This window comes from Carassius gibelio, chromosome A11 (genome assembly GCF_023724105.1).
Source record: "Carassius gibelio isolate Cgi1373 ecotype wild population from Czech Republic chromosome A11, carGib1.2-hapl.c, whole genome shotgun sequence".
Taxonomy (NCBI): Eukaryota; Metazoa; Chordata; class Actinopteri; order Cypriniformes; family Cyprinidae; genus Carassius; species Carassius gibelio.
In genome coordinates, this window is record NC_068381.1 from 16,536,307 (window position 1) to 16,554,872 (window position 18,566).

At 38.0% G+C, this 18,566-nt stretch overlaps 1 protein-coding gene across 1 annotated transcript in view; it reads right to left on the minus strand.

Annotated features, from left to right (window-relative positions):
* Positions 1-312: 312 nt before the first annotated feature.
* Positions 313-18,566, minus strand: part of LOC128022493 (ephrin-A2) — a 122,834-nt gene continuing 104,580 nt past the window's right edge. The window contains exons 2-4 of the mRNA XM_052610126.1: positions 14,079-14,371; positions 7,529-7,594; positions 313-3,858 (exon numbers count right to left, since the gene is read on the minus strand). Of these exons, the coding sequence (XP_052466086.1) occupies positions 3,740-3,858; positions 7,529-7,594; positions 14,079-14,371 (478 nt within the window). The 3' untranslated portion in view covers positions 313-3,739. The remainder of the gene's footprint in view (positions 3,859-7,528; positions 7,595-14,078; positions 14,372-18,566) is intronic.

The following is an 18,566-nucleotide window of genomic DNA, read 5'->3' on the forward strand; positions in this document are numbered from 1 at the left end:
TTGCTTTCATCAGAATACAAGTAACCCTGATGAAAAACATCTATCATACAAAATGCTCATCAAATGCTGAAACAGATTAGTCTTGGAGGTTTTGAGATACCTCAATCTGTTCCAAACCTAGTGAGCAGCCTACAAAGGGAGCAATTCGAGACATGATAGATGCACTCTTGACATGAAAACTGTTTCAAAACTTTGATAACTGCCTTGTTTAAGGTGTGGATACTGCATACATTATACAAGGCAATAACAAACTTATATTTCATTTAGTACTGAAAGTATTAATAAACAATGGCATCCTTGCTGAATGAAAGTCCCAAAGTACTTTCAAAACATTTTGTCTTCAAACTCACATTTCCTGATCATTAAAAAGAGTTTATTTTAAACAAAAAAGCTTTATTTCCGTTTTTTTCCCCCTTTTTCTTGCAGTTGTCCTTTGCCAGAGCATTTGAACATTTTATAGGAACTCAAAATATGTTTTTTTCCACATGATTAACAAATAAAAATATTCTCATAGTAACACTTGGAGGAAAACAATAAAATAAACATAGCAGGACTACATGTACCAGAATGCATCATGATACAAGCAGGAAACACCAACAACAACAACAGCAACATCTGACTCGTCTAGACTCATGTAACTGCAGAACTGGTACCATCGTTGCTCTAATAATTCAAGGGTCTACATTATAATCTCATATCACATATGAATAATTTCTGCCGCTCTTTTGAAAAGTTAAAAATAACACGGGAATAAGTCAAATATAAAAGTTCCAACAAACATTTAAAAAAAAGCTGTTCTTTCTCTTAGATGATCCATGCCGATTTGCCTTGAAATCTTCATGACATATTTTGAGAGTCACAAAACAATTCCGACACACAAATATTCCCACATCTTTATAGTTTCTCCTTTTCTGTTAATTTTTTTTCTTCATGAAATTATCTCAAAAGCAGAAGTGCTCTGTGGATTTTTAGTCCCTCATATGGATTCTCTCATGTAGCGTTTCTATTTTTCTAGGCCTCGGTGCGTCAGTCTTTACGCCGAAGCCTGTGATGTCACAGCAATGTCACAGTGACCGGGCGCTCAGCGTCTCGAGGCCTCTCGTTCAGCGGCCCTCCTCAGCACGGATAAAGGGAGCAAGTGCAAGTGTGGGAGATCTATGCATGGCAGGGCAGCACATAGAACAGACCACATTCAAAAATGACAGCGAGAGAGAGAGAGAGAGAGAGAGAGAGAGAGAGAGAGAGAGAGAGAGAGAGAGAGAGAGAGAGGCAGATACAAAGAGAACAAGAGAGCGACACGGGCTGGGACGAAAGTTAGAAAGCTGACCTGACAACAAACACTTCTTCGACACAGACATCCTTCTTCCACTCGGCACTGTATACACTGCAGAAATATATTTTCTTAATCTGTATTTTTGTCTTTTTAAAGTTTGCGTAAGATATTAAGACCATTATTTTCTAGTAGGGTAAATAAAATTGTCACTAAATGTAAGAATATCATTAGAAAAAATTATTACTTTTTTTTCAATATTTCTCCTAATCTTATTATTAATCATCATCATCATCATCATCATCATCATCATCATCATCATCATCATCAAACAATCCTCGCCCAACACAAAAAAAGAGTGAGCGAGAGAGAGAATTATTTGCTATGGAGCCCCTCAAGTATTGGAGCATGTTTAGCAAGAAAATGCTATTTCAGTCTTTGAAAATATCTCATTTAAATTAATGCGTTGCTCAACTTTGCAACAAATTTTACTTAGAAATTGCTAGCAAAGGTAAATCCTACAATATTTTCTTCTGTGATACATGTGCAAAAGGAACTTTCTCATAGACAAAATGAATCTAATTCACAGTGGAATATAACTTTTTTTTCCCCCTCACAAAATATTAATGTGCACAAGTTAAATTTTCAAACAGGAACATTTTCAGAGAAAAGGTTCTTGAGCACATGCAATTCTTTTTTCCTGAAAATGTCACTTTAGGGGCTCCATAATTTACAGCAGGGTAAATAAAATGTCACTTAATGTAAGACAATGGATGCACCAAAATTTCAGCCACTGAAAAGTATTAAAAAAAAATTATTATATATATGGAATTGTTTACTGCGTGGTGTGACGCTCTGTTCAATATTCCACTCTATGAGTTGAGTTGCTCACGACCCATGCGAACACTCCACTCATGTATGAATGAATGAGGGATTTATTAAGCACTTTATTGTATATTGCTGTACTCAAAGCACTTTACAATCATGCACTGCTCATGCTCCACGTAAAGACAAAGTCTGCTCCAATAACATGCCTACAGTAAATTTCTATGTAGTATAGCCTACTTGTTCCTATTTGCAGCGGCGTTACTGTGCAGTAACATGGTGTAGTAAAGCTGTACTGGGCAACGCTGGTAAAACAGCACTCCGCTCTGCTCACATGCTCTGATAATAATAGCTTTGTAGGACTATACATAATTTGGATAATAATAATACAATAAAAAATTAGTTAAAGCAGATTTTGTTGCATAGAACTGAATACAATTTATATAATGATAGGTAATATTAATATATTTTCTGTCTAATTTTGTGTTACTTCAATAAAAGTGTGGTTATTTTATTGCTTTGTATTTTTTTAATTCAGTATCAATAAATTTATTGAGTTAAATTAAAAAGTCTTACAAAATTATTTGATATTATTTAATGAAATAAAACACATATTATTAAAAAGCATTTTCAGTTTTAGTTTTCGGGAAAGAGCATCCAGAATTTGGGTTTTCGGTATTCATTTCGGTGCATCCCACTGTAAGATTTAATCATTTGAAATCATAAATCTCATACAATCTCATACAGCTTTTAAATGTAAATGTAACTTGTTATACAATATTTTTGAAAAGTCAAAAATACCAACTAAGAAAATTATTTTCTTTGCAGTTCAAGACGGACAAACTCATTTCAGATTGAGCACCAGTGAAAAAAGGCCATTTTTTTGTATCTATTTAACATTCTTCTTTTTTTGTATGACAAAAAAAGATCATAATAGAAAAATCTACACTGTCGTCACTCCCCTCTCATGAATCTAAAAGCCTGAAATGTTCCATGTTTGCATGTAATCTCTTACCAAAGCCAGTATTGTTCCCACTCCCCTTATTAAAAAAGTTTAAGTAGATTCTTTGGCAGATCAACAGACAGAACTGTCTTCTTCTCTTAGTGAGTAATGGAACAAGTTTTTTCTAGTAATTTTGTAAGGGACTGTGACTGCTCTGTACATCTGTTCATATGCTAACATCAGCATACACGCTCCCATGAGCACAAACAAACATGCAAACACGAGCATAGACACTCACACACGCTCTCACAAAGTGAAAATTGAGCTCAGATGACAGTGAAGGCTCAGGTAGGTGGTTAACGCAGACAAACAGAGCCATTCGGTTAAATCTATCTCCTGACACGCAGATGATGGTTGGATGTTGGCAGAAAAGTAGATAGCTCACAAAAAAGTTGGCCAATTTACATCTTTTGTCGGTCGAGCAAGAGCGCCTATGCAGGAATGCCCAAATTTGGGAATTTGGGCGGAGCATAATTGTAAATGCAAATTACTGTTGGTTAGCAGATGTCCTGCAGGGCTGCAGCCTGCTATCAATGTCTGTTGGCTGGACTCCAGAACTGAAGGGGCGGGACTTGTCATTGTGATGCATGATGGGGCGGGGCAGGTGGGGTGGGTGTGGTCAGACTCAGAGGGTTATGATGCTATGAGGGGCACAGGAGCAGAAGCAGCGGAAGCATGAGCCACAGACTGGCCGTTAATGCCCAACCACCGCTGGAGTCGTCTGTCAGGAACGGCTCTGGAGACTCGTACAGAGAGTCATCTGACAAACAAAGAAAAAGAAACAATTGCACATTAATAATCATAATACATAATTAATTGTGTTACTGTTGACTCCTCCTGTATGTTTGACATTGCTTACAGTAGAAAACAAATAGAAAACAAAAGCATGGATTACGGGGTTTTTACTGGTAACAGAAAATATTAATTGCAGGGGCAGATCATATGATTTGGTCTGGTGCCATGTTTATATATATATATATATATATATATATATATATATATATATATATATATATATATATATATATATATATATATATATATATATATTGACTAATGTGTGTGCGTATCATTTCTGTTTCAAGTGAACACTGTTCTTTTGAACTTTCCATTAATCAAAGAATCCCAAAACAAAATACGCTTTTCACAATATTACTCATCAGCATTACTGTTAAACACTGATAATAATAATAAATGTTCCTTGAGCAACTAATCTAATCATATTCGAATGATTTCTGAAGGATCATGTGACACTGAAGACTGGAGTAATGATGCTGAAAATTCAGCTTTGGTCACAGGAATATTTTACTTTTTAAAAATAGTTGTTTTTTTTTTTATTGTAATTAACTATAGCCAGAGATATTGTCAAAAGCATCAAATATTGTAAATATTAAGAGGATTTGGCATTTCCAATTAATGTAGGCCTGTTACAATCTTATTATTATTAGGGCTGTTATTACTATTAGGTTACTTTTATTATTAAACTACTTTTGCCCCACAATAATTTCATAGCTCATCACCGCATAACTGATGCTCTGTGAGGATAATAAAAGATTAGGCTATTAGCTTACTCCTCATTGAAAATGTTTTTAAAAAGGTATTTTAAAGCAGGTCTATTAATTTATACACTGGATTATAGGCCTGTTATTAAAATTATTAACACTGCAGTCATCAATGAAAATTAAGAGCAGCTTTATTTCATTTCTCTCTTTTTTCACTATGCATGGGCCACAAGATAAATATTAAGGTATAATTCAAGACAGTTATATGCCGTATCAGCATATTTTGAAATAGATTTGTCTCCAGTCGTCTCTGAGAGAATATGCGCCATAAATGCAGCATCAGATGCCCTTTCCTCATCACACCTTTGATATACTATTTTCACTCAGATTTGGACATCTTCATCTCATTTACAGTATGTCCAAAGGATGAAGCTTCTGTGTAAAGGCTCTGCATATTTTAGTTTCTACTTGCAGCCTCTTATAGCCCCTGGCCCATGCTTGCACTTTTTCCCAGCCTGCTTTTCATTGTGCTTTTGTCTCAGGTCAAACAATTATCTTCTCTTGATCCCTAAAGACATTACAATGGAGTCTGGGGTTTAGAGTAGGATTCCACCCCGTCAGAGAGGAGGAAAATAAACAAAGACACAGAGGGGTCACGGCGGATGATGAAGCTTTTCACTGACAGGCATATGTTGTACTTTTCGTTACTTTCAATCCTGGACACGCACATAAATATTTCATGAAAACACCCCAATGAAACAACATTAAGGCCTTCGCAACAACTTACTCCACCTCTGAAGCCCAATGGTGGACAAAAGTTGAGAACCATGAATTGGAATTCAAATAGTCAACTAAAGTCAGTTTTTTGGCTCTCATACTCTCATGAGATCTAATCGCTGTGAGAGGCAGTGTACATCATCTCTGAGAAGCTGAATCCAGTCATGAGTGCTCTTGTAAGCAGATAAATGATAGAGGGAGAGGTGAATCTTTATTTCAATTTGCATGTTATTGTCTGAACTGCTCTCTGGAACACTTCTGTTTGCTAACAATTACATCACGCTAATGGGCTGTCATTTGAGCTGAGGTTTCTCCTCCAAACTGGCATGACCCCTAAATGAAGACTCTGGAAATTAGGGATGGGAATTGTAAGTAATTAAATGCGATTTTGTAATTCAGATTCACTTTCCTAAACGGTTTCATAAACATTAAGGAATCTCAAACTACACATTCTCTGATTCAAAGAAATATAGAATAGTCTGTATTCATGTTGGTTTCATGAGGTTTTGAAAATGTTAAGAAAAGTTTAGATTTAATAATTCTCCCAAAAATATAATTTACTCTCCCTCAATGCGTTCCAAACCTGTATGAGTAAATGATGACAGCATTTACACACTTTTTGGTGAATCTCTTTAAAGGGTTAGTACACCTGAGGGTCCGGAGGGGTCCGATCTATGACATAATTTCCTGGTTGATGTTTTTTTTTTCTACATGTTGGTTGCACAACACTTGGTTGACATGATTTGGTGGATGAAAGTTCATTATAAGTAACTTTGCAACTACTTGTAAACTAGCAGTCATTGGAGTATTAGTAGTCTGTCTTCTTAATATCTACTAACACATTAATTTGACAATTTTCAAACATATTCTACTGACAAGTTACTTTGCAAGCACATACCAACTTATTCTACTAACCCTAACCTAAAAGTCTACTGGCTGGTTGCACTTTATTTTACAGTACGTGTACTTAAATGTACTTATAATGTACTTACAGTGTATTTATATAAGAAAGTTCTGGTAATACAAGGTACAGTAACTACATGGGGTAGGGTTAGGTTTAGCGATAGGTTCAGGGTTAGTAACTAGTTATTACATAGTTATTTAAATTACTATAATAAGTACATAGTATGTACATGTACATGAGGAACAGGACTGTAAAATAAAGTTCTACCATCACTCTAGTTAGAGTAGTTGCCATGTACTGTACTTATTGTTAGAAGAATGCATAGAGTGGACTATTGAAATAAAGTGTAACTATTTTTTCTTTATAATATCAGGACATGTCAAGCCATGGACCTAATAATATACATTGTCTATTGCATACAAACTGGCTCTTAGTTCTCCACCTTACTGGGGAAACGTCCCTACTGAACCTTTAAAAAAAAAAAAAAAAAATCTCTCTTGACAATGTAGGAAAAATGTCATGAACATCCAAATCACTCTGCAACTTTTCACGTCTTGCAGCATACCTGTATTTTTACTTCCAACTATTTTCCAGGTTCTTGAGGATGAGCAGGTCTAGGTGAGATAAATGTGACGGCTGTATATTATAGCCTGGCTTAGTGAACATATTCTGGAAGTGTCTGACACAGCGCAGTCATGAGGGACAGTTATTTAAGCGTTGTTAACCATAGCTGGCATGGTTACCTGTGACGAAGGGTTAAACAAACCAAGACCTCTCTGTTTAACTGCAGGCTATCCTGGTGTCGGTGGCTCATGTGTGGGAACCCCTGCAGGTCTCTTAGTGTCCGGACCTGCTTGGCTTGATTAGTTGCATGTCAAAGTTTTTGATTGTTATCTGGCCTGTGTAAGATGTATAGCTTCCTACAGCAAGTGCCCTCAAGGGGCAACACTATCACTCCTGTTTCTGGTATCATGAATGATCGGCCCCATAAAACCTTCAGCCTCATAAAACAAGCTGTCTTAGTCATCAGTGCAGGCCTACAGCAATGGGAGCGAAGTTCCTGAACATAAATTTCACAAAGCTAAGCACTGGAGTTAATAAAGGTATCCCCAGAATTCCCAGGATTGACCTGCTGGGTTCAATCAAGCTGGAAACGAGGACTGGGATGTGATATTCCTGGTACTTATTTGCAAGTAACACCGTAAATAACATACACAAACAGAGAGCAGACACTGGGATACACTTACTCGTAGGCTTGACGTACACCTTCAGCTTTAAACATGGCTTCCCACCGAGGTTGGGGTGTGGTGAGGCTGTGGAGACACAGAAAATGTGACAATTACAGACTGATAAATCTGTGTGATTTGACATGATTTATTTAGAAATGGCTTTAAAGTATAATAATTTGAATGGTTGACCTAAATCACAGAGTAGCCAACCAACCCAAGAACTGAGTTCCACTAATAGAGCACAATGCTGACCACTTTGATTGTGAGGATTTTTTCCTATTCATTTTCATTTTCATTTTCACAAAAAAAAAGAAATTCAGTAAAGACTTCTGAGCACAGTGTTATAAACTATTTAACTACTGATACATAGTTATTAAAATCATACAATACACAAAGGTGTCTACTTCAATTATTTAAAAATTTATCTACTCATCATAAACTGCAAATGATGTAAGTGCAACATAAAAACTATTGACTAACAGTCTTTGATTAATAAAGGTTTGGGGTCAGTTTAATAGCACTGTAAGATAGAAAAAGTCAAGACAAAGGCCATGTGGTGCTTCTGACAGTAAACACACGTGAGATTCAGTCTCGATGGTAAGGCCATGTCTTCTGACACCATTGTAACCAGGAGCTGTTGTACTCTCTGAACCAGACACAACAGCTGCCTTGAGAGCAATGGACACATTTCCATTACTCTGTTATGTGAGTCTCTCTCGTTCTCAACCACACACACACACACAAACACACACACACACACACACACACACACACACACACACACACACACACACACACACACACACACACACACACACACACACACACACACACACACACACACACACACACACACACACACACACACACACACACAAGAGAAGCACTTTGAGTCAGTTCTCCATTGAAAGTGTAACTTCGTTCTGGCACTCGTTTCCCCTCATCTCCCTCTGAAGCACACAAATGGATTTTTGGCAATTTTTTTAAGATTGCAAATTGAAAACAAATCACTTTTTCTTTTTTTCTTTTTTTTTTTTTGCCATGAAATGGTTTTCTGACTGCTTTTCAGATACATAAAAATTCATTTAGCAATTACCACAAATCACTCAGCAGCTCAGCTAATGGAGAGCTGATGCAGTCTGCACAAAAAGCTTATTTTGGCTGAATTCTGCACTGACAGGTGTTCTCAAGTGTGTGGATGTGAAATTGGCACAAGTTGTCCACATGCTGTAAAAAAACCCCTCCCCAAAGGTTACATTTTACTGTTTTTGTACAGTTTTTTTTTTTTTAAGGTACTTTGACATACCATGTACACAATGGCACTTTAATAGCGCAAGTATACAGTGTCATTCAGTTGTAAAAGACTAATTAAATATTCTAAAATACTATATAAAAAGTATACAAAATTGTATGTAAAAACACATCAAAGCTAAAGAGTAGCACCACTACTATTTTCCAGTTGGATTCTTAAACACACAGGAATATTTTATTGGTCAGAAAAAAACAACAACAATCAGATCTGCCCCAAAGAAATTACATTTGGTTAAGCCAAAAATGCATCAAAATGAAAGTAAAGACATTTGTGATGTTACAAAATGTTTCTATTTGATTGCTGTTTATTAACATTTTACAAATGACATTTCATCATTAAAATTTATTTAGGTGTAATTAAAATGATCAAACTGAATAAACACACAGAAATGAACATCATTATGCATGCATGAAGAAAAGTGACAACAAAAGAGATTTTTTTTTCTGTGGGCTATCAGACATCTGATGTACCGTGTATGTGTGTGTGTGTGTGTGTGTGTGTGTGTGTTTGAAATTCCCATTAGCTGTATTCAAGCACAGAGGCCTGTGAGAATGTCACAGTTGCCATTCACTCAGTCACCCACTCCTGTGGGTCGAGGCGGGGTTCACCCAAAGGTGATGGACATCCTCTATTGTTGTGGGATAACCAAACTAAGCCTCGGTGACCCCCACCCAGTAACCCCATGGCAGAGCCCTTTGCCTCATAACCCCAGGGGCCATGACAGCAACAATATTGATAGTAGCCAAACAGTTCTCTGGAGGAGGAGATGGCCTCGTCTGATGAATAGACAGACTAAGTACTCTCAGCCCAGGCTGCTGTCTGAAACAAAATGTGCACAATAGCGGGTCTCGCACCAAGCGAAAGGGCGGACTACATTAAAAACAGCTCAGGACAGGAATAAGAAACACCCAGCCTCGAGTGCAAACTTTGAACCCTGGGTTCTTTCTTTCCATTCTTTTTTCTGTGATTGACCCGCTTCTGTGTCTCTGTTTTCCCCTCGCAACTGGGATGACAACGTCCCATGGCTGGAAGGAAGGTCTTGGACGCCCCACTGGTTTAGCGACATTTCTGTGACGCCCACCACCTCAAGTTCCTGGACAGCCATGATATTTGAAGCGATACCCATTTGAGAAACCCTGTGCCTGTTTTGGGTCAGACTAGCAGCACATTTCCGAATTACAGTAACCTGAAAGGGATGGTTTACTCAAATATGAAAATTCTGTCTGTTTACTCATCCTCGTGCTGTTCCAAAACCTTTTCTTTTTCAGTAGTGAGCTGCTCTTTTCTTTTCAGTGAAAGTGCAACTGAAGTTACAGTCTCGAGCTTTTAAAATATCCAAAAGTACCATAAAATTAAGACTTGTGCGCTATATTCAAAGTGTTCTAAAGCCACACAATAACTTTGTGTAAAGGAAAATATAAATTTATGTCTACATTAATGTCTGCTACAGCTATAAATCTCATTTTGACTTTTGCACACTCAAACTTGCATTGATGTGGTCGGTTACAAGACATCTTAAATGTAAATGAGATTTATACTTTATGGTGCTTTTTGTTGGTCTCTTTGGAGCTTGTCTGTCCTGCTTTATACATTCACTGTAAAGAAAAGAGCAGAATGAACATTCTTCTATTGTAATTCTTTTTTTTTCAGATTCTTGTTCTACTGAAGAAAAATGTCAGAAAGGTTTGTACAAAAAAAACATCACAGCAATTCAGAACAATTCTATATTTTGGTGAACTGTTAACAAATCTGTATCACATTCGTACCTTTTTGTATAATCTGCTTATAGCCAAGTCAGAGTTAGGTTTATAAGTAGGGCATGGGTCAGAACACCCCCAGACTTTTTTTTTTTAATTTGTTCTAAAAATCATATTCTTTCGCACAACTTAAATTGTATGAATTTACCACCAATTTGCAAAGTAGTTGTTTCTTTATGATACTTACTTGGGCTTAGAATAACATTTTAATTTTTAGGTGAGCTGTCTCATTAAAGGGTTAATTCATCCAAAATTCTGTCATTTATGACTCACCCTCATGTCGTTCCAAAATGTAAGACCTCCGTTCATCTTCAGAACACACTTTAAGACAGTATACCGTACACACAGTTTCAATGGAGGGACTGAGAGCTCTCAGACTAAATCTAAAATATCTTAAACTGTGTTCCGAAGATAAACAGAGGTCTTAATATACATTTTAGGATGAACGAACCCTTTAAGATCATGAGGTGTTGATAAAAGTTACCATTATCAACAATACGTTTTTAGAATAGTAAAGGTAATACTACTGTACTTCTTTATTTACAGAAAGCTTTTCATACCTAACCTTAAAATCTGTTTAGTATTTCTGGCCTCTAAATCTTTGACTGTTATATAGAACAGATGGCCATGAACCATTAGAAATGACTCTTCAGCGATTATTAGGACAAATGTGCTTTTAGCTTTCAAAAGAGCAATTTGTGGGACTATGCTTTTAGGATCAGGTGTCCCGACACACAATGGGAGGTTTATAGTCATAAGCAGAGCTACAGCTTGGGTCCCCTTGAGCCCCAAACCTCTGAACTGCCGAGCTCTTGAGGGCACAGTGCCATTTCTAAGGCAACCCGTACATTGCAAGCATGTCGAGTGGTAAAAATCATGCTGTTCTACTTAATGAGCTGCATTCATTTAGGATAAAAAGCTGCATTCTTTTATCACACGAAAACTTTGCTCTCAAAGTCCCTTCTTTCTTCTTAAAGCTGGAATAAACACACACACACATAAATACAGAAAAAAAGCATAAGTGAGAATAAAAAAGGGGGGAAAAACAAAAAGAGGAGATATTGCCTCATTAATGCATCCTGCGTTGCTGCCCTGAGCCTTTTCCTTTTGCCTGTGCCCAGCGGGAGCCCTTTTTATCAGGCCAAAAGGACACCTTTCACAAGACCATTAGTGAAACAGGACCAGATGCACACCGGCAAATTCCCCCCTGTCATGCAAGAGAGAGCAAAAGAAGAGTTTAAAGCAGAACCCCGCTCGATTCGTCCGGCAAGGTGATGGTGTGACCTTGAGGCAGTGGGCGGGTTGCCTCCGGAAGACGAGGTGTCAGGCATGCCATCCGGGCACAATCCCGAGCCAAAAACTCCCCCTCCAGGTTAATGGCTTTTACCTGTTGTTGTTTGAAAAATGGTAATTGCTGGCACCCCAGAAGCTTTGGATGCAATTACCCCCTTCAGGATCCTTCTGTTAAATATGATTTGACCAATCAGCATAATTTAGACAGTTACGCATGATGGCCTTGGTAACTGGTTTTGCACCGATCTCATCCAGAGCGGCAAAGTGCACAGCTAATAGTGCACAAGTCATTCAACAAATTGACATTTTCATCAGGCGGACGCATCAGGACACTGCCAAACTCTGCTCCCAAGGGAGTTCAGGAGAACTGGCCTTTCTGCCTCGACAACTCTGATTAAACTCCTAGACATTCAAATCGCTATAATAAATGTCTCCAGCTCTAACTGCACCACATGCGAATCCAACTAACGCCATAGACAGTCCCTCCAGAAAAACGCAGATTTTTTGTTGTGATTGTTGCGGGCAAAAATCCTTGATTTTGCGGCACGTATTCTTAAAAAATGCGATGGAATATGCGGGAAATTTTTGCAATTTTATGCGATGAAATCGCGTGAACTTGCAAAAACTGCGGATTGATGAAAAAGAGAAAAAAAGGTGATTCCCCCAACACCTTTTTCTCACTATGCTACTACCTTAATGTAAAGAGTAATTTCTTATTACTTCCTATGATAAACTAGCATACTAAATCACAGAATATTTAAGTTGCAATCTCTTACAGGAACGTAAATTATTTTACATACTTCTAATATAATTACAACTGTATGTTTTTGGTACTGTTCTGTAACAAAAAAAAAAAAAAACAATCTTACAACTGTAAAGATGCATCAACTTCTGAATGAAACTACAACAGTGTTAGTAGCCTAGTGAGAAGGGGGTGTTGGGGGAATTACCTTTTTTTCCTCTATTTCATCAAACCGCAGTTTTCGCAAGTTCTCGCAATATAATTTGGCTCCACTGTCATGTAACAAATCGGGAAACTGCTTCACGCATTCTTTTGCATTTATTTTTGTTGGCAAATAAGAATGATTTGCGCGCTTCAAGTTTCCCCCTGGTTTCATCGCAGGGTTTGCAGATGATGTTCACGTCACGTAATTACGTCACTTCATAAGGTTCCCATGGCATTAGGGGGGAAATGGGGCTTTACTTGTGTGAAGTAAACGGAACATTTTTAAACTTTCTGCTAATATATATTTGAGTTTTTTGCAATGAAAATACAGGGATTATGAAATCATGCTAGCCCCGCATATTTCGCTTTCTGAAATCGGCAATTTATGCAGCAAAAGAGCGGCGTATTTGAAAAAATGCGACCACGCATAAATATGCGGCCTTTGGCTATTTATGCATTAAATCAGGCGATCGCATTAACGTGTTTTTCTGGAGGGACTGCAGAGAGCACGACAGACATTTAAATTATGGTAATAACTGATTTTTAACTCATTTTGATATGTTTACAGTGGCTGCCACAGAAAAAGATTGGTCCACCTGCCATGCCATAACAAATGGCAAAAGTTTTCTAAAGAACATACTTTTACTCTGCAGAAATTTTGTACTGTATATGTCAACATGGACACATAAACAAGAGTTTGAGTCAAAAAAAAAGAGGAGAAGCAATGCATACATATATATATATATATATATTAAAGTCATATCTGGGAAATTTCAGGAGACATACATGTATGTTACTCTTTGTGTACTCTGGTAAAACCCAGCCACTCTAGATGAGTCACTGTATACAACATTGTGCATAACAAATTTGATTTATCTAAATTCATGATGTGTACCCTGTAATTTTCAGTTTCAGTTACACTTTGCATTCAGTGCCCTAAACCATATTGTTATAGCATTAACCAAAGACTGACTGGCACGTATTTTATTTGTTCATTCAGCCGTATGTCTCTAGACACCACATAACAGGATTCAGCAGACTGAACCATGTGGCACATGTTATTGATCAGATGTTGTTGTGAAGTCTGCACATCCTTATCAAGTCTGCCTTTGCCCTCTACACCCCAATTCTTGTAACCCAAGAACCATCAGTTCAGTGAATGATTGCACCCTGGGGCCATACTGACACCTGGTCACAAAAAAACGCAGACAAGGGGTTCGAAATTGAGGATTGAGTGTAAGAAAGGAAAAGGTTACTCACAGATGTAGTAGTATTCATGGCCTGGGCGGAACTCGAAGCCCAGAGAGAAGGGTGTGAACAGCTGGAACTTCTCTGAGAACTTGAGGGGCCCATTCGGACTCATTGGGCGGTTGCATTCCCAGCGCTTGAAGCCTTTCATGTGGTGGTTGCATGTGGTGTAGCCATCATAGTTGACCATGTAAAGGATGTAACGTTCCATGCGCTCCTGAGGAAGATGGTCCTCATAGTGTGGACAGTAGATGTCCAGGTAATCGTTGATGGCCACCTCCACTGTGTATTCACCATGCAAGAATCTGAAAAAATAAACACAAACAACTTACTTGAGATCCACAAAACTGCAAAATATATCACAATGACAGGCAGAAGATTGAGAATGTAACATCTTTTAACACAAAACTCGAAAAAGAAATTGCTAGTAGCTCCTGTCACTCATAGTGGAGATATTTTCCATGTTGTATGTGACAGGACGGGATTGGTTGAGGGGGACTTGGAGCCAAGGGCTGAACTGACTGGAATGACCAAGTGGAAGTGGATGAGCAGAGATTGACAGGGCTTCACAGAGAAAAAGCCACTTCATTAAGGGGTTTCACATGGTCTGGCTTCAGCCCAGCTCTTCTGAAATGAGTTTGCTGGCTGGGGCAATTTAAGACACAAATTGAGCACCTGCAGGAAGGTATGACTCGAGACGCAAAAAAACTGCACTTACTTCAGAGGGTCTGTGACACATACACTGGTACTAAAACGCATTTGGATACTTAAAAGGAGAGTTCACCCGAAAATAATAATTATGTCATCATTTACTCACCCCAAGCCAATTTATTCACCCTGAAGTGACATGTATGTCTTTCTTCTGTGAAACACAGTAGTTTTGCTTGAAAAGTGAGATAGTTTTTGTTTTATTTTTCTGATATTAAATATGGCTTTTTATTGACTAATCTGATAGGATCCAGCCATAGCTAAATACTGTATGTGGTTTTCACCTTTCAAGAAAACAAGAAGTATTGTAGAGAGAAACAGCAAGACACACATGTGTGAGTTCTTCAGATCCTCTTTTTTTATCCTCACTATGAAGATTACATGACTAAGATCTAACGGCTCCAGCCGAGAGACTCTAATGGTTTGTCACCAGTGCAGTTGACACACCTGCTCCATCCTCCATTCTCTATGCCATCAAAGCAGCCCCCTTCACTACAGACAGTACAGAACATAAGACAGCAAACTCAAATCAAGTGTTCACACTAAAAGAAGACATACCAGGGTGCTTCATCCAATTTAGAAGATTGTCAAAGTCAACAAAACCCTATACACATAAAGGTCTGTGCCAACTGGCCTACATTCATACTAAAATAGAATCTCATAAAAGACAGATTTGAATCGTTCCACACAGTCAGTGACTCATGCTTTATAAAAACACAGATGATGCAAGAATGACACAAAATATTAAAAAGCATGTCATGTAGTGTAACCATCAAATAAAAAGTAATAATGTATTTTCCTTATATATGTCTTGAATACATGAGTCTATACACATTTGTTTTCAAAAATGTGTTTGTTTTTCACAAATATCATGAATTATTTACTCATAAATCTACACACGTTTTTGGGGAGTTGCACCACATGACGTTTTACAACCTGAACCTTTACATATTATAAAAAGGTCAAATTTAGTATTTTAAGAGACTAATTGATCCAAATGTTTCTGAATGTTAGTTCATAATACATTACTTGGATTTTGCAGAAAAAGGTTTCTCTAGAGATAATAAAAGAACACTGACTTTTAAAATATTTTTTTCTTAATTAAATTAATTCATATTACTGATCCTGACTTAGTAAAAATATTCTACAAGGAAGGTCTTTGATCCAACAAGCCTAACAGTGTTAACCTTACAAAAAACAGGATGCACTGTAGACACAGACATAATAAAAGACACACACATGTATGCGAACTTGAGATATTAAAACCCTTTAATTTTGTCCACAGTGTGAAAATTACATTCATAAGATCCAAAAGCTCCAGCTGAGAGACTGTTATGCAGAAAAGTGCAGGCCACACCCCTGCTTTTTTTGTTTTTTTTGCAAGAGATAATATATTACACCACCCTGACATTTTCGTCAAGTTAATTTTGTGTGGCTTTTGAATTTGTCCAAATTTGTCCGAAAAAGGTTTCTTAGCAGTAAGCATAAAACTGCCTACCTAGAAAAGTCTTTGCATTTGGACCACGTCTATGATCTGGAGGCAGGTTTTTGGAATGAAACTATAGACTTTTACAAACTATAAAACGCCCTCCCCCAAAAATCAAATCACATGATACACAAAGAAAACTCAAAAGCTGCTTCGCTTTGCAGACTGTGAGTGAAGTCTACATTAATCAGAACATCACATGGCTCTGTTTTCTGGAAGTCTTTGAGGGGATAGAGGGCAGGGACAGGGCCAGGGGGTGAGGGGGCAGTAGGCGGGGGTTTGAAGTGAGATTTGGCATCAGATGACAGCTAATCTAGGTCTGGAATTACTGCCAAAGGGCCAAGCCAGGCCAAACACCAGCTGTAGCAGCACAAGCTAAAACTGAAGCTCCTCCAGACGTCTCCTTGCCTTATCACCGAGGCTCAGAGAACAACCCCCTTCACACTGCATGACTTTATCCCTTTCTCCAATTTTGTGTGTCACTTTCTTCTTTGGCCATCAGCAATATTTGAAACCCCCATGTCATATGATCGATGACCTAGACTACATCACTGATGCTGTCTTAGTTCGCCTTGTATCCAACAAGCTCAATAAAACATCTTGGAAAAACAACCCATGTTCATCTCACACCGCCTCAGCAAAAAGCACCTCGATATTTCTCTCCCTGGCAGGGGAAAACGTTTCGTTCTCCCCAGAGATGCATGTACTCTGTCTTATTTTCTTGTTATGAGTTTTTGTGTCAGTTTGCCTTTAATCACGGCTTTCCAGTAAACGATATCGAGAGCTGAGCGCAGAGTAATGGGAGCAGAACTCTGCCATAGGACCCTCCTGATGTTTACGGAACTCTAAATTTAATCACCCTGCCATAAAAACATGTGTTAGCGGTCCTTTAATGCAAAGTGCGTTATCATTACTACACATTCCGCGGGTCAGGCATATCTCTTTCAGATTCATATGGTGCATTAAGCCTTAACAAATCAATATCAATGCCCCGTCCCCTCTTTCACTCCCAGATGTCATTAAATCCGGAGGAGTAGGCCAAATGATCCGACACACTGAGGCAACACGTCATTCCATTTGATTCAAAAGTATCTTGGTATAAAAAATGACCTTACAGCCGATGGCTGGTGGGTACGGTGGTGGGGGTGGGATGTGACAGATGGAAATATCAATAAGTAAGCTCAGAATGTTTAGAGAGAGCTAATGCGTGCAGTTAGGTGAGCTCGCTTCATCAATCACACTGTAGGCACTGGTCTACTTCCTCCTCGAGTCCTCAGAGCATAGTCCCGATCAGACCTCCCTGAACTCTTTCTCCACTGCTACATCAACATCTGATCTCACATCAGCTCTAAATGAGCTGTATAGTCTCCCTTTCACAGTCGGATATTTTCATCATGTCTACAATCCAGTTAGAACCAAAGAAAGGTTTTACAGCCTGGTGCCAAAAAGAACCTTATTAGGTTAACAAATATCGTTTTCTTTCACCTTTTTCTCTCAAGCAAGAAAAATCACACGGGAGATATATTGATTTAAGGACAACAATGAAACTTAATGGAGAACAAAATGGACTTTTGCTGAAGTTTTCTGCTACTCAAAACTTTACTATAAAAATAAGGCCCTCAATATCAAACTCTTCATAGGAAATCGCCAAGATTTGTCAAGATAAACTGCCAAGCTTGTCAAAACTTGTCAAGATAAACTGTGTAATCAAATGGCAAAAAGCATGAACTCTTGTGAACCAAATGATCTGAGCTATGTACCTACTTCCCTTAGATTTTTTCAATTTATTTTATTTTTTTATGTCAGTTTCTTCTGTTTTATTTTAGGAGTAAATTCTGGGCAACGTCCCGCAAGTTCATTTAAAAGAGATCCAGAAAGAGATCTGAAGAACCTATAATTTAACATCAATATTTTTAACCTCTAAAGAGTACAAAAATTCTGGAATTATGGCGAAGCAAAGAACTATGTATGCCTTTAATGCTAAACGTGTGATAAGATTCTTTCTCGTCCCGTCTGGAGGATTTTATGTGTGCAGAAAATCCATCTTTGGATTTCTGGGGCTCTTTGGGTCTTTGGTTTATTCTTCAGCCACTATCATTCCAACAGGACTTCAATTAATTAGACCAAACCACTCTAGTTTGGCATGTTTAGAAGAAGGGTGACTCTCAGGCCGAACTATCCTGGTGTTGCGGTCAAAGTCGGTGTTTGAAGTGCAGTGATTTACGGCAGTGTCTGGAGGACAGAGAGCCTCAGATCCAAATTTCAGAACTTCCTTTAACAAATGTTTGCACGTAGAAGAGTCTTGT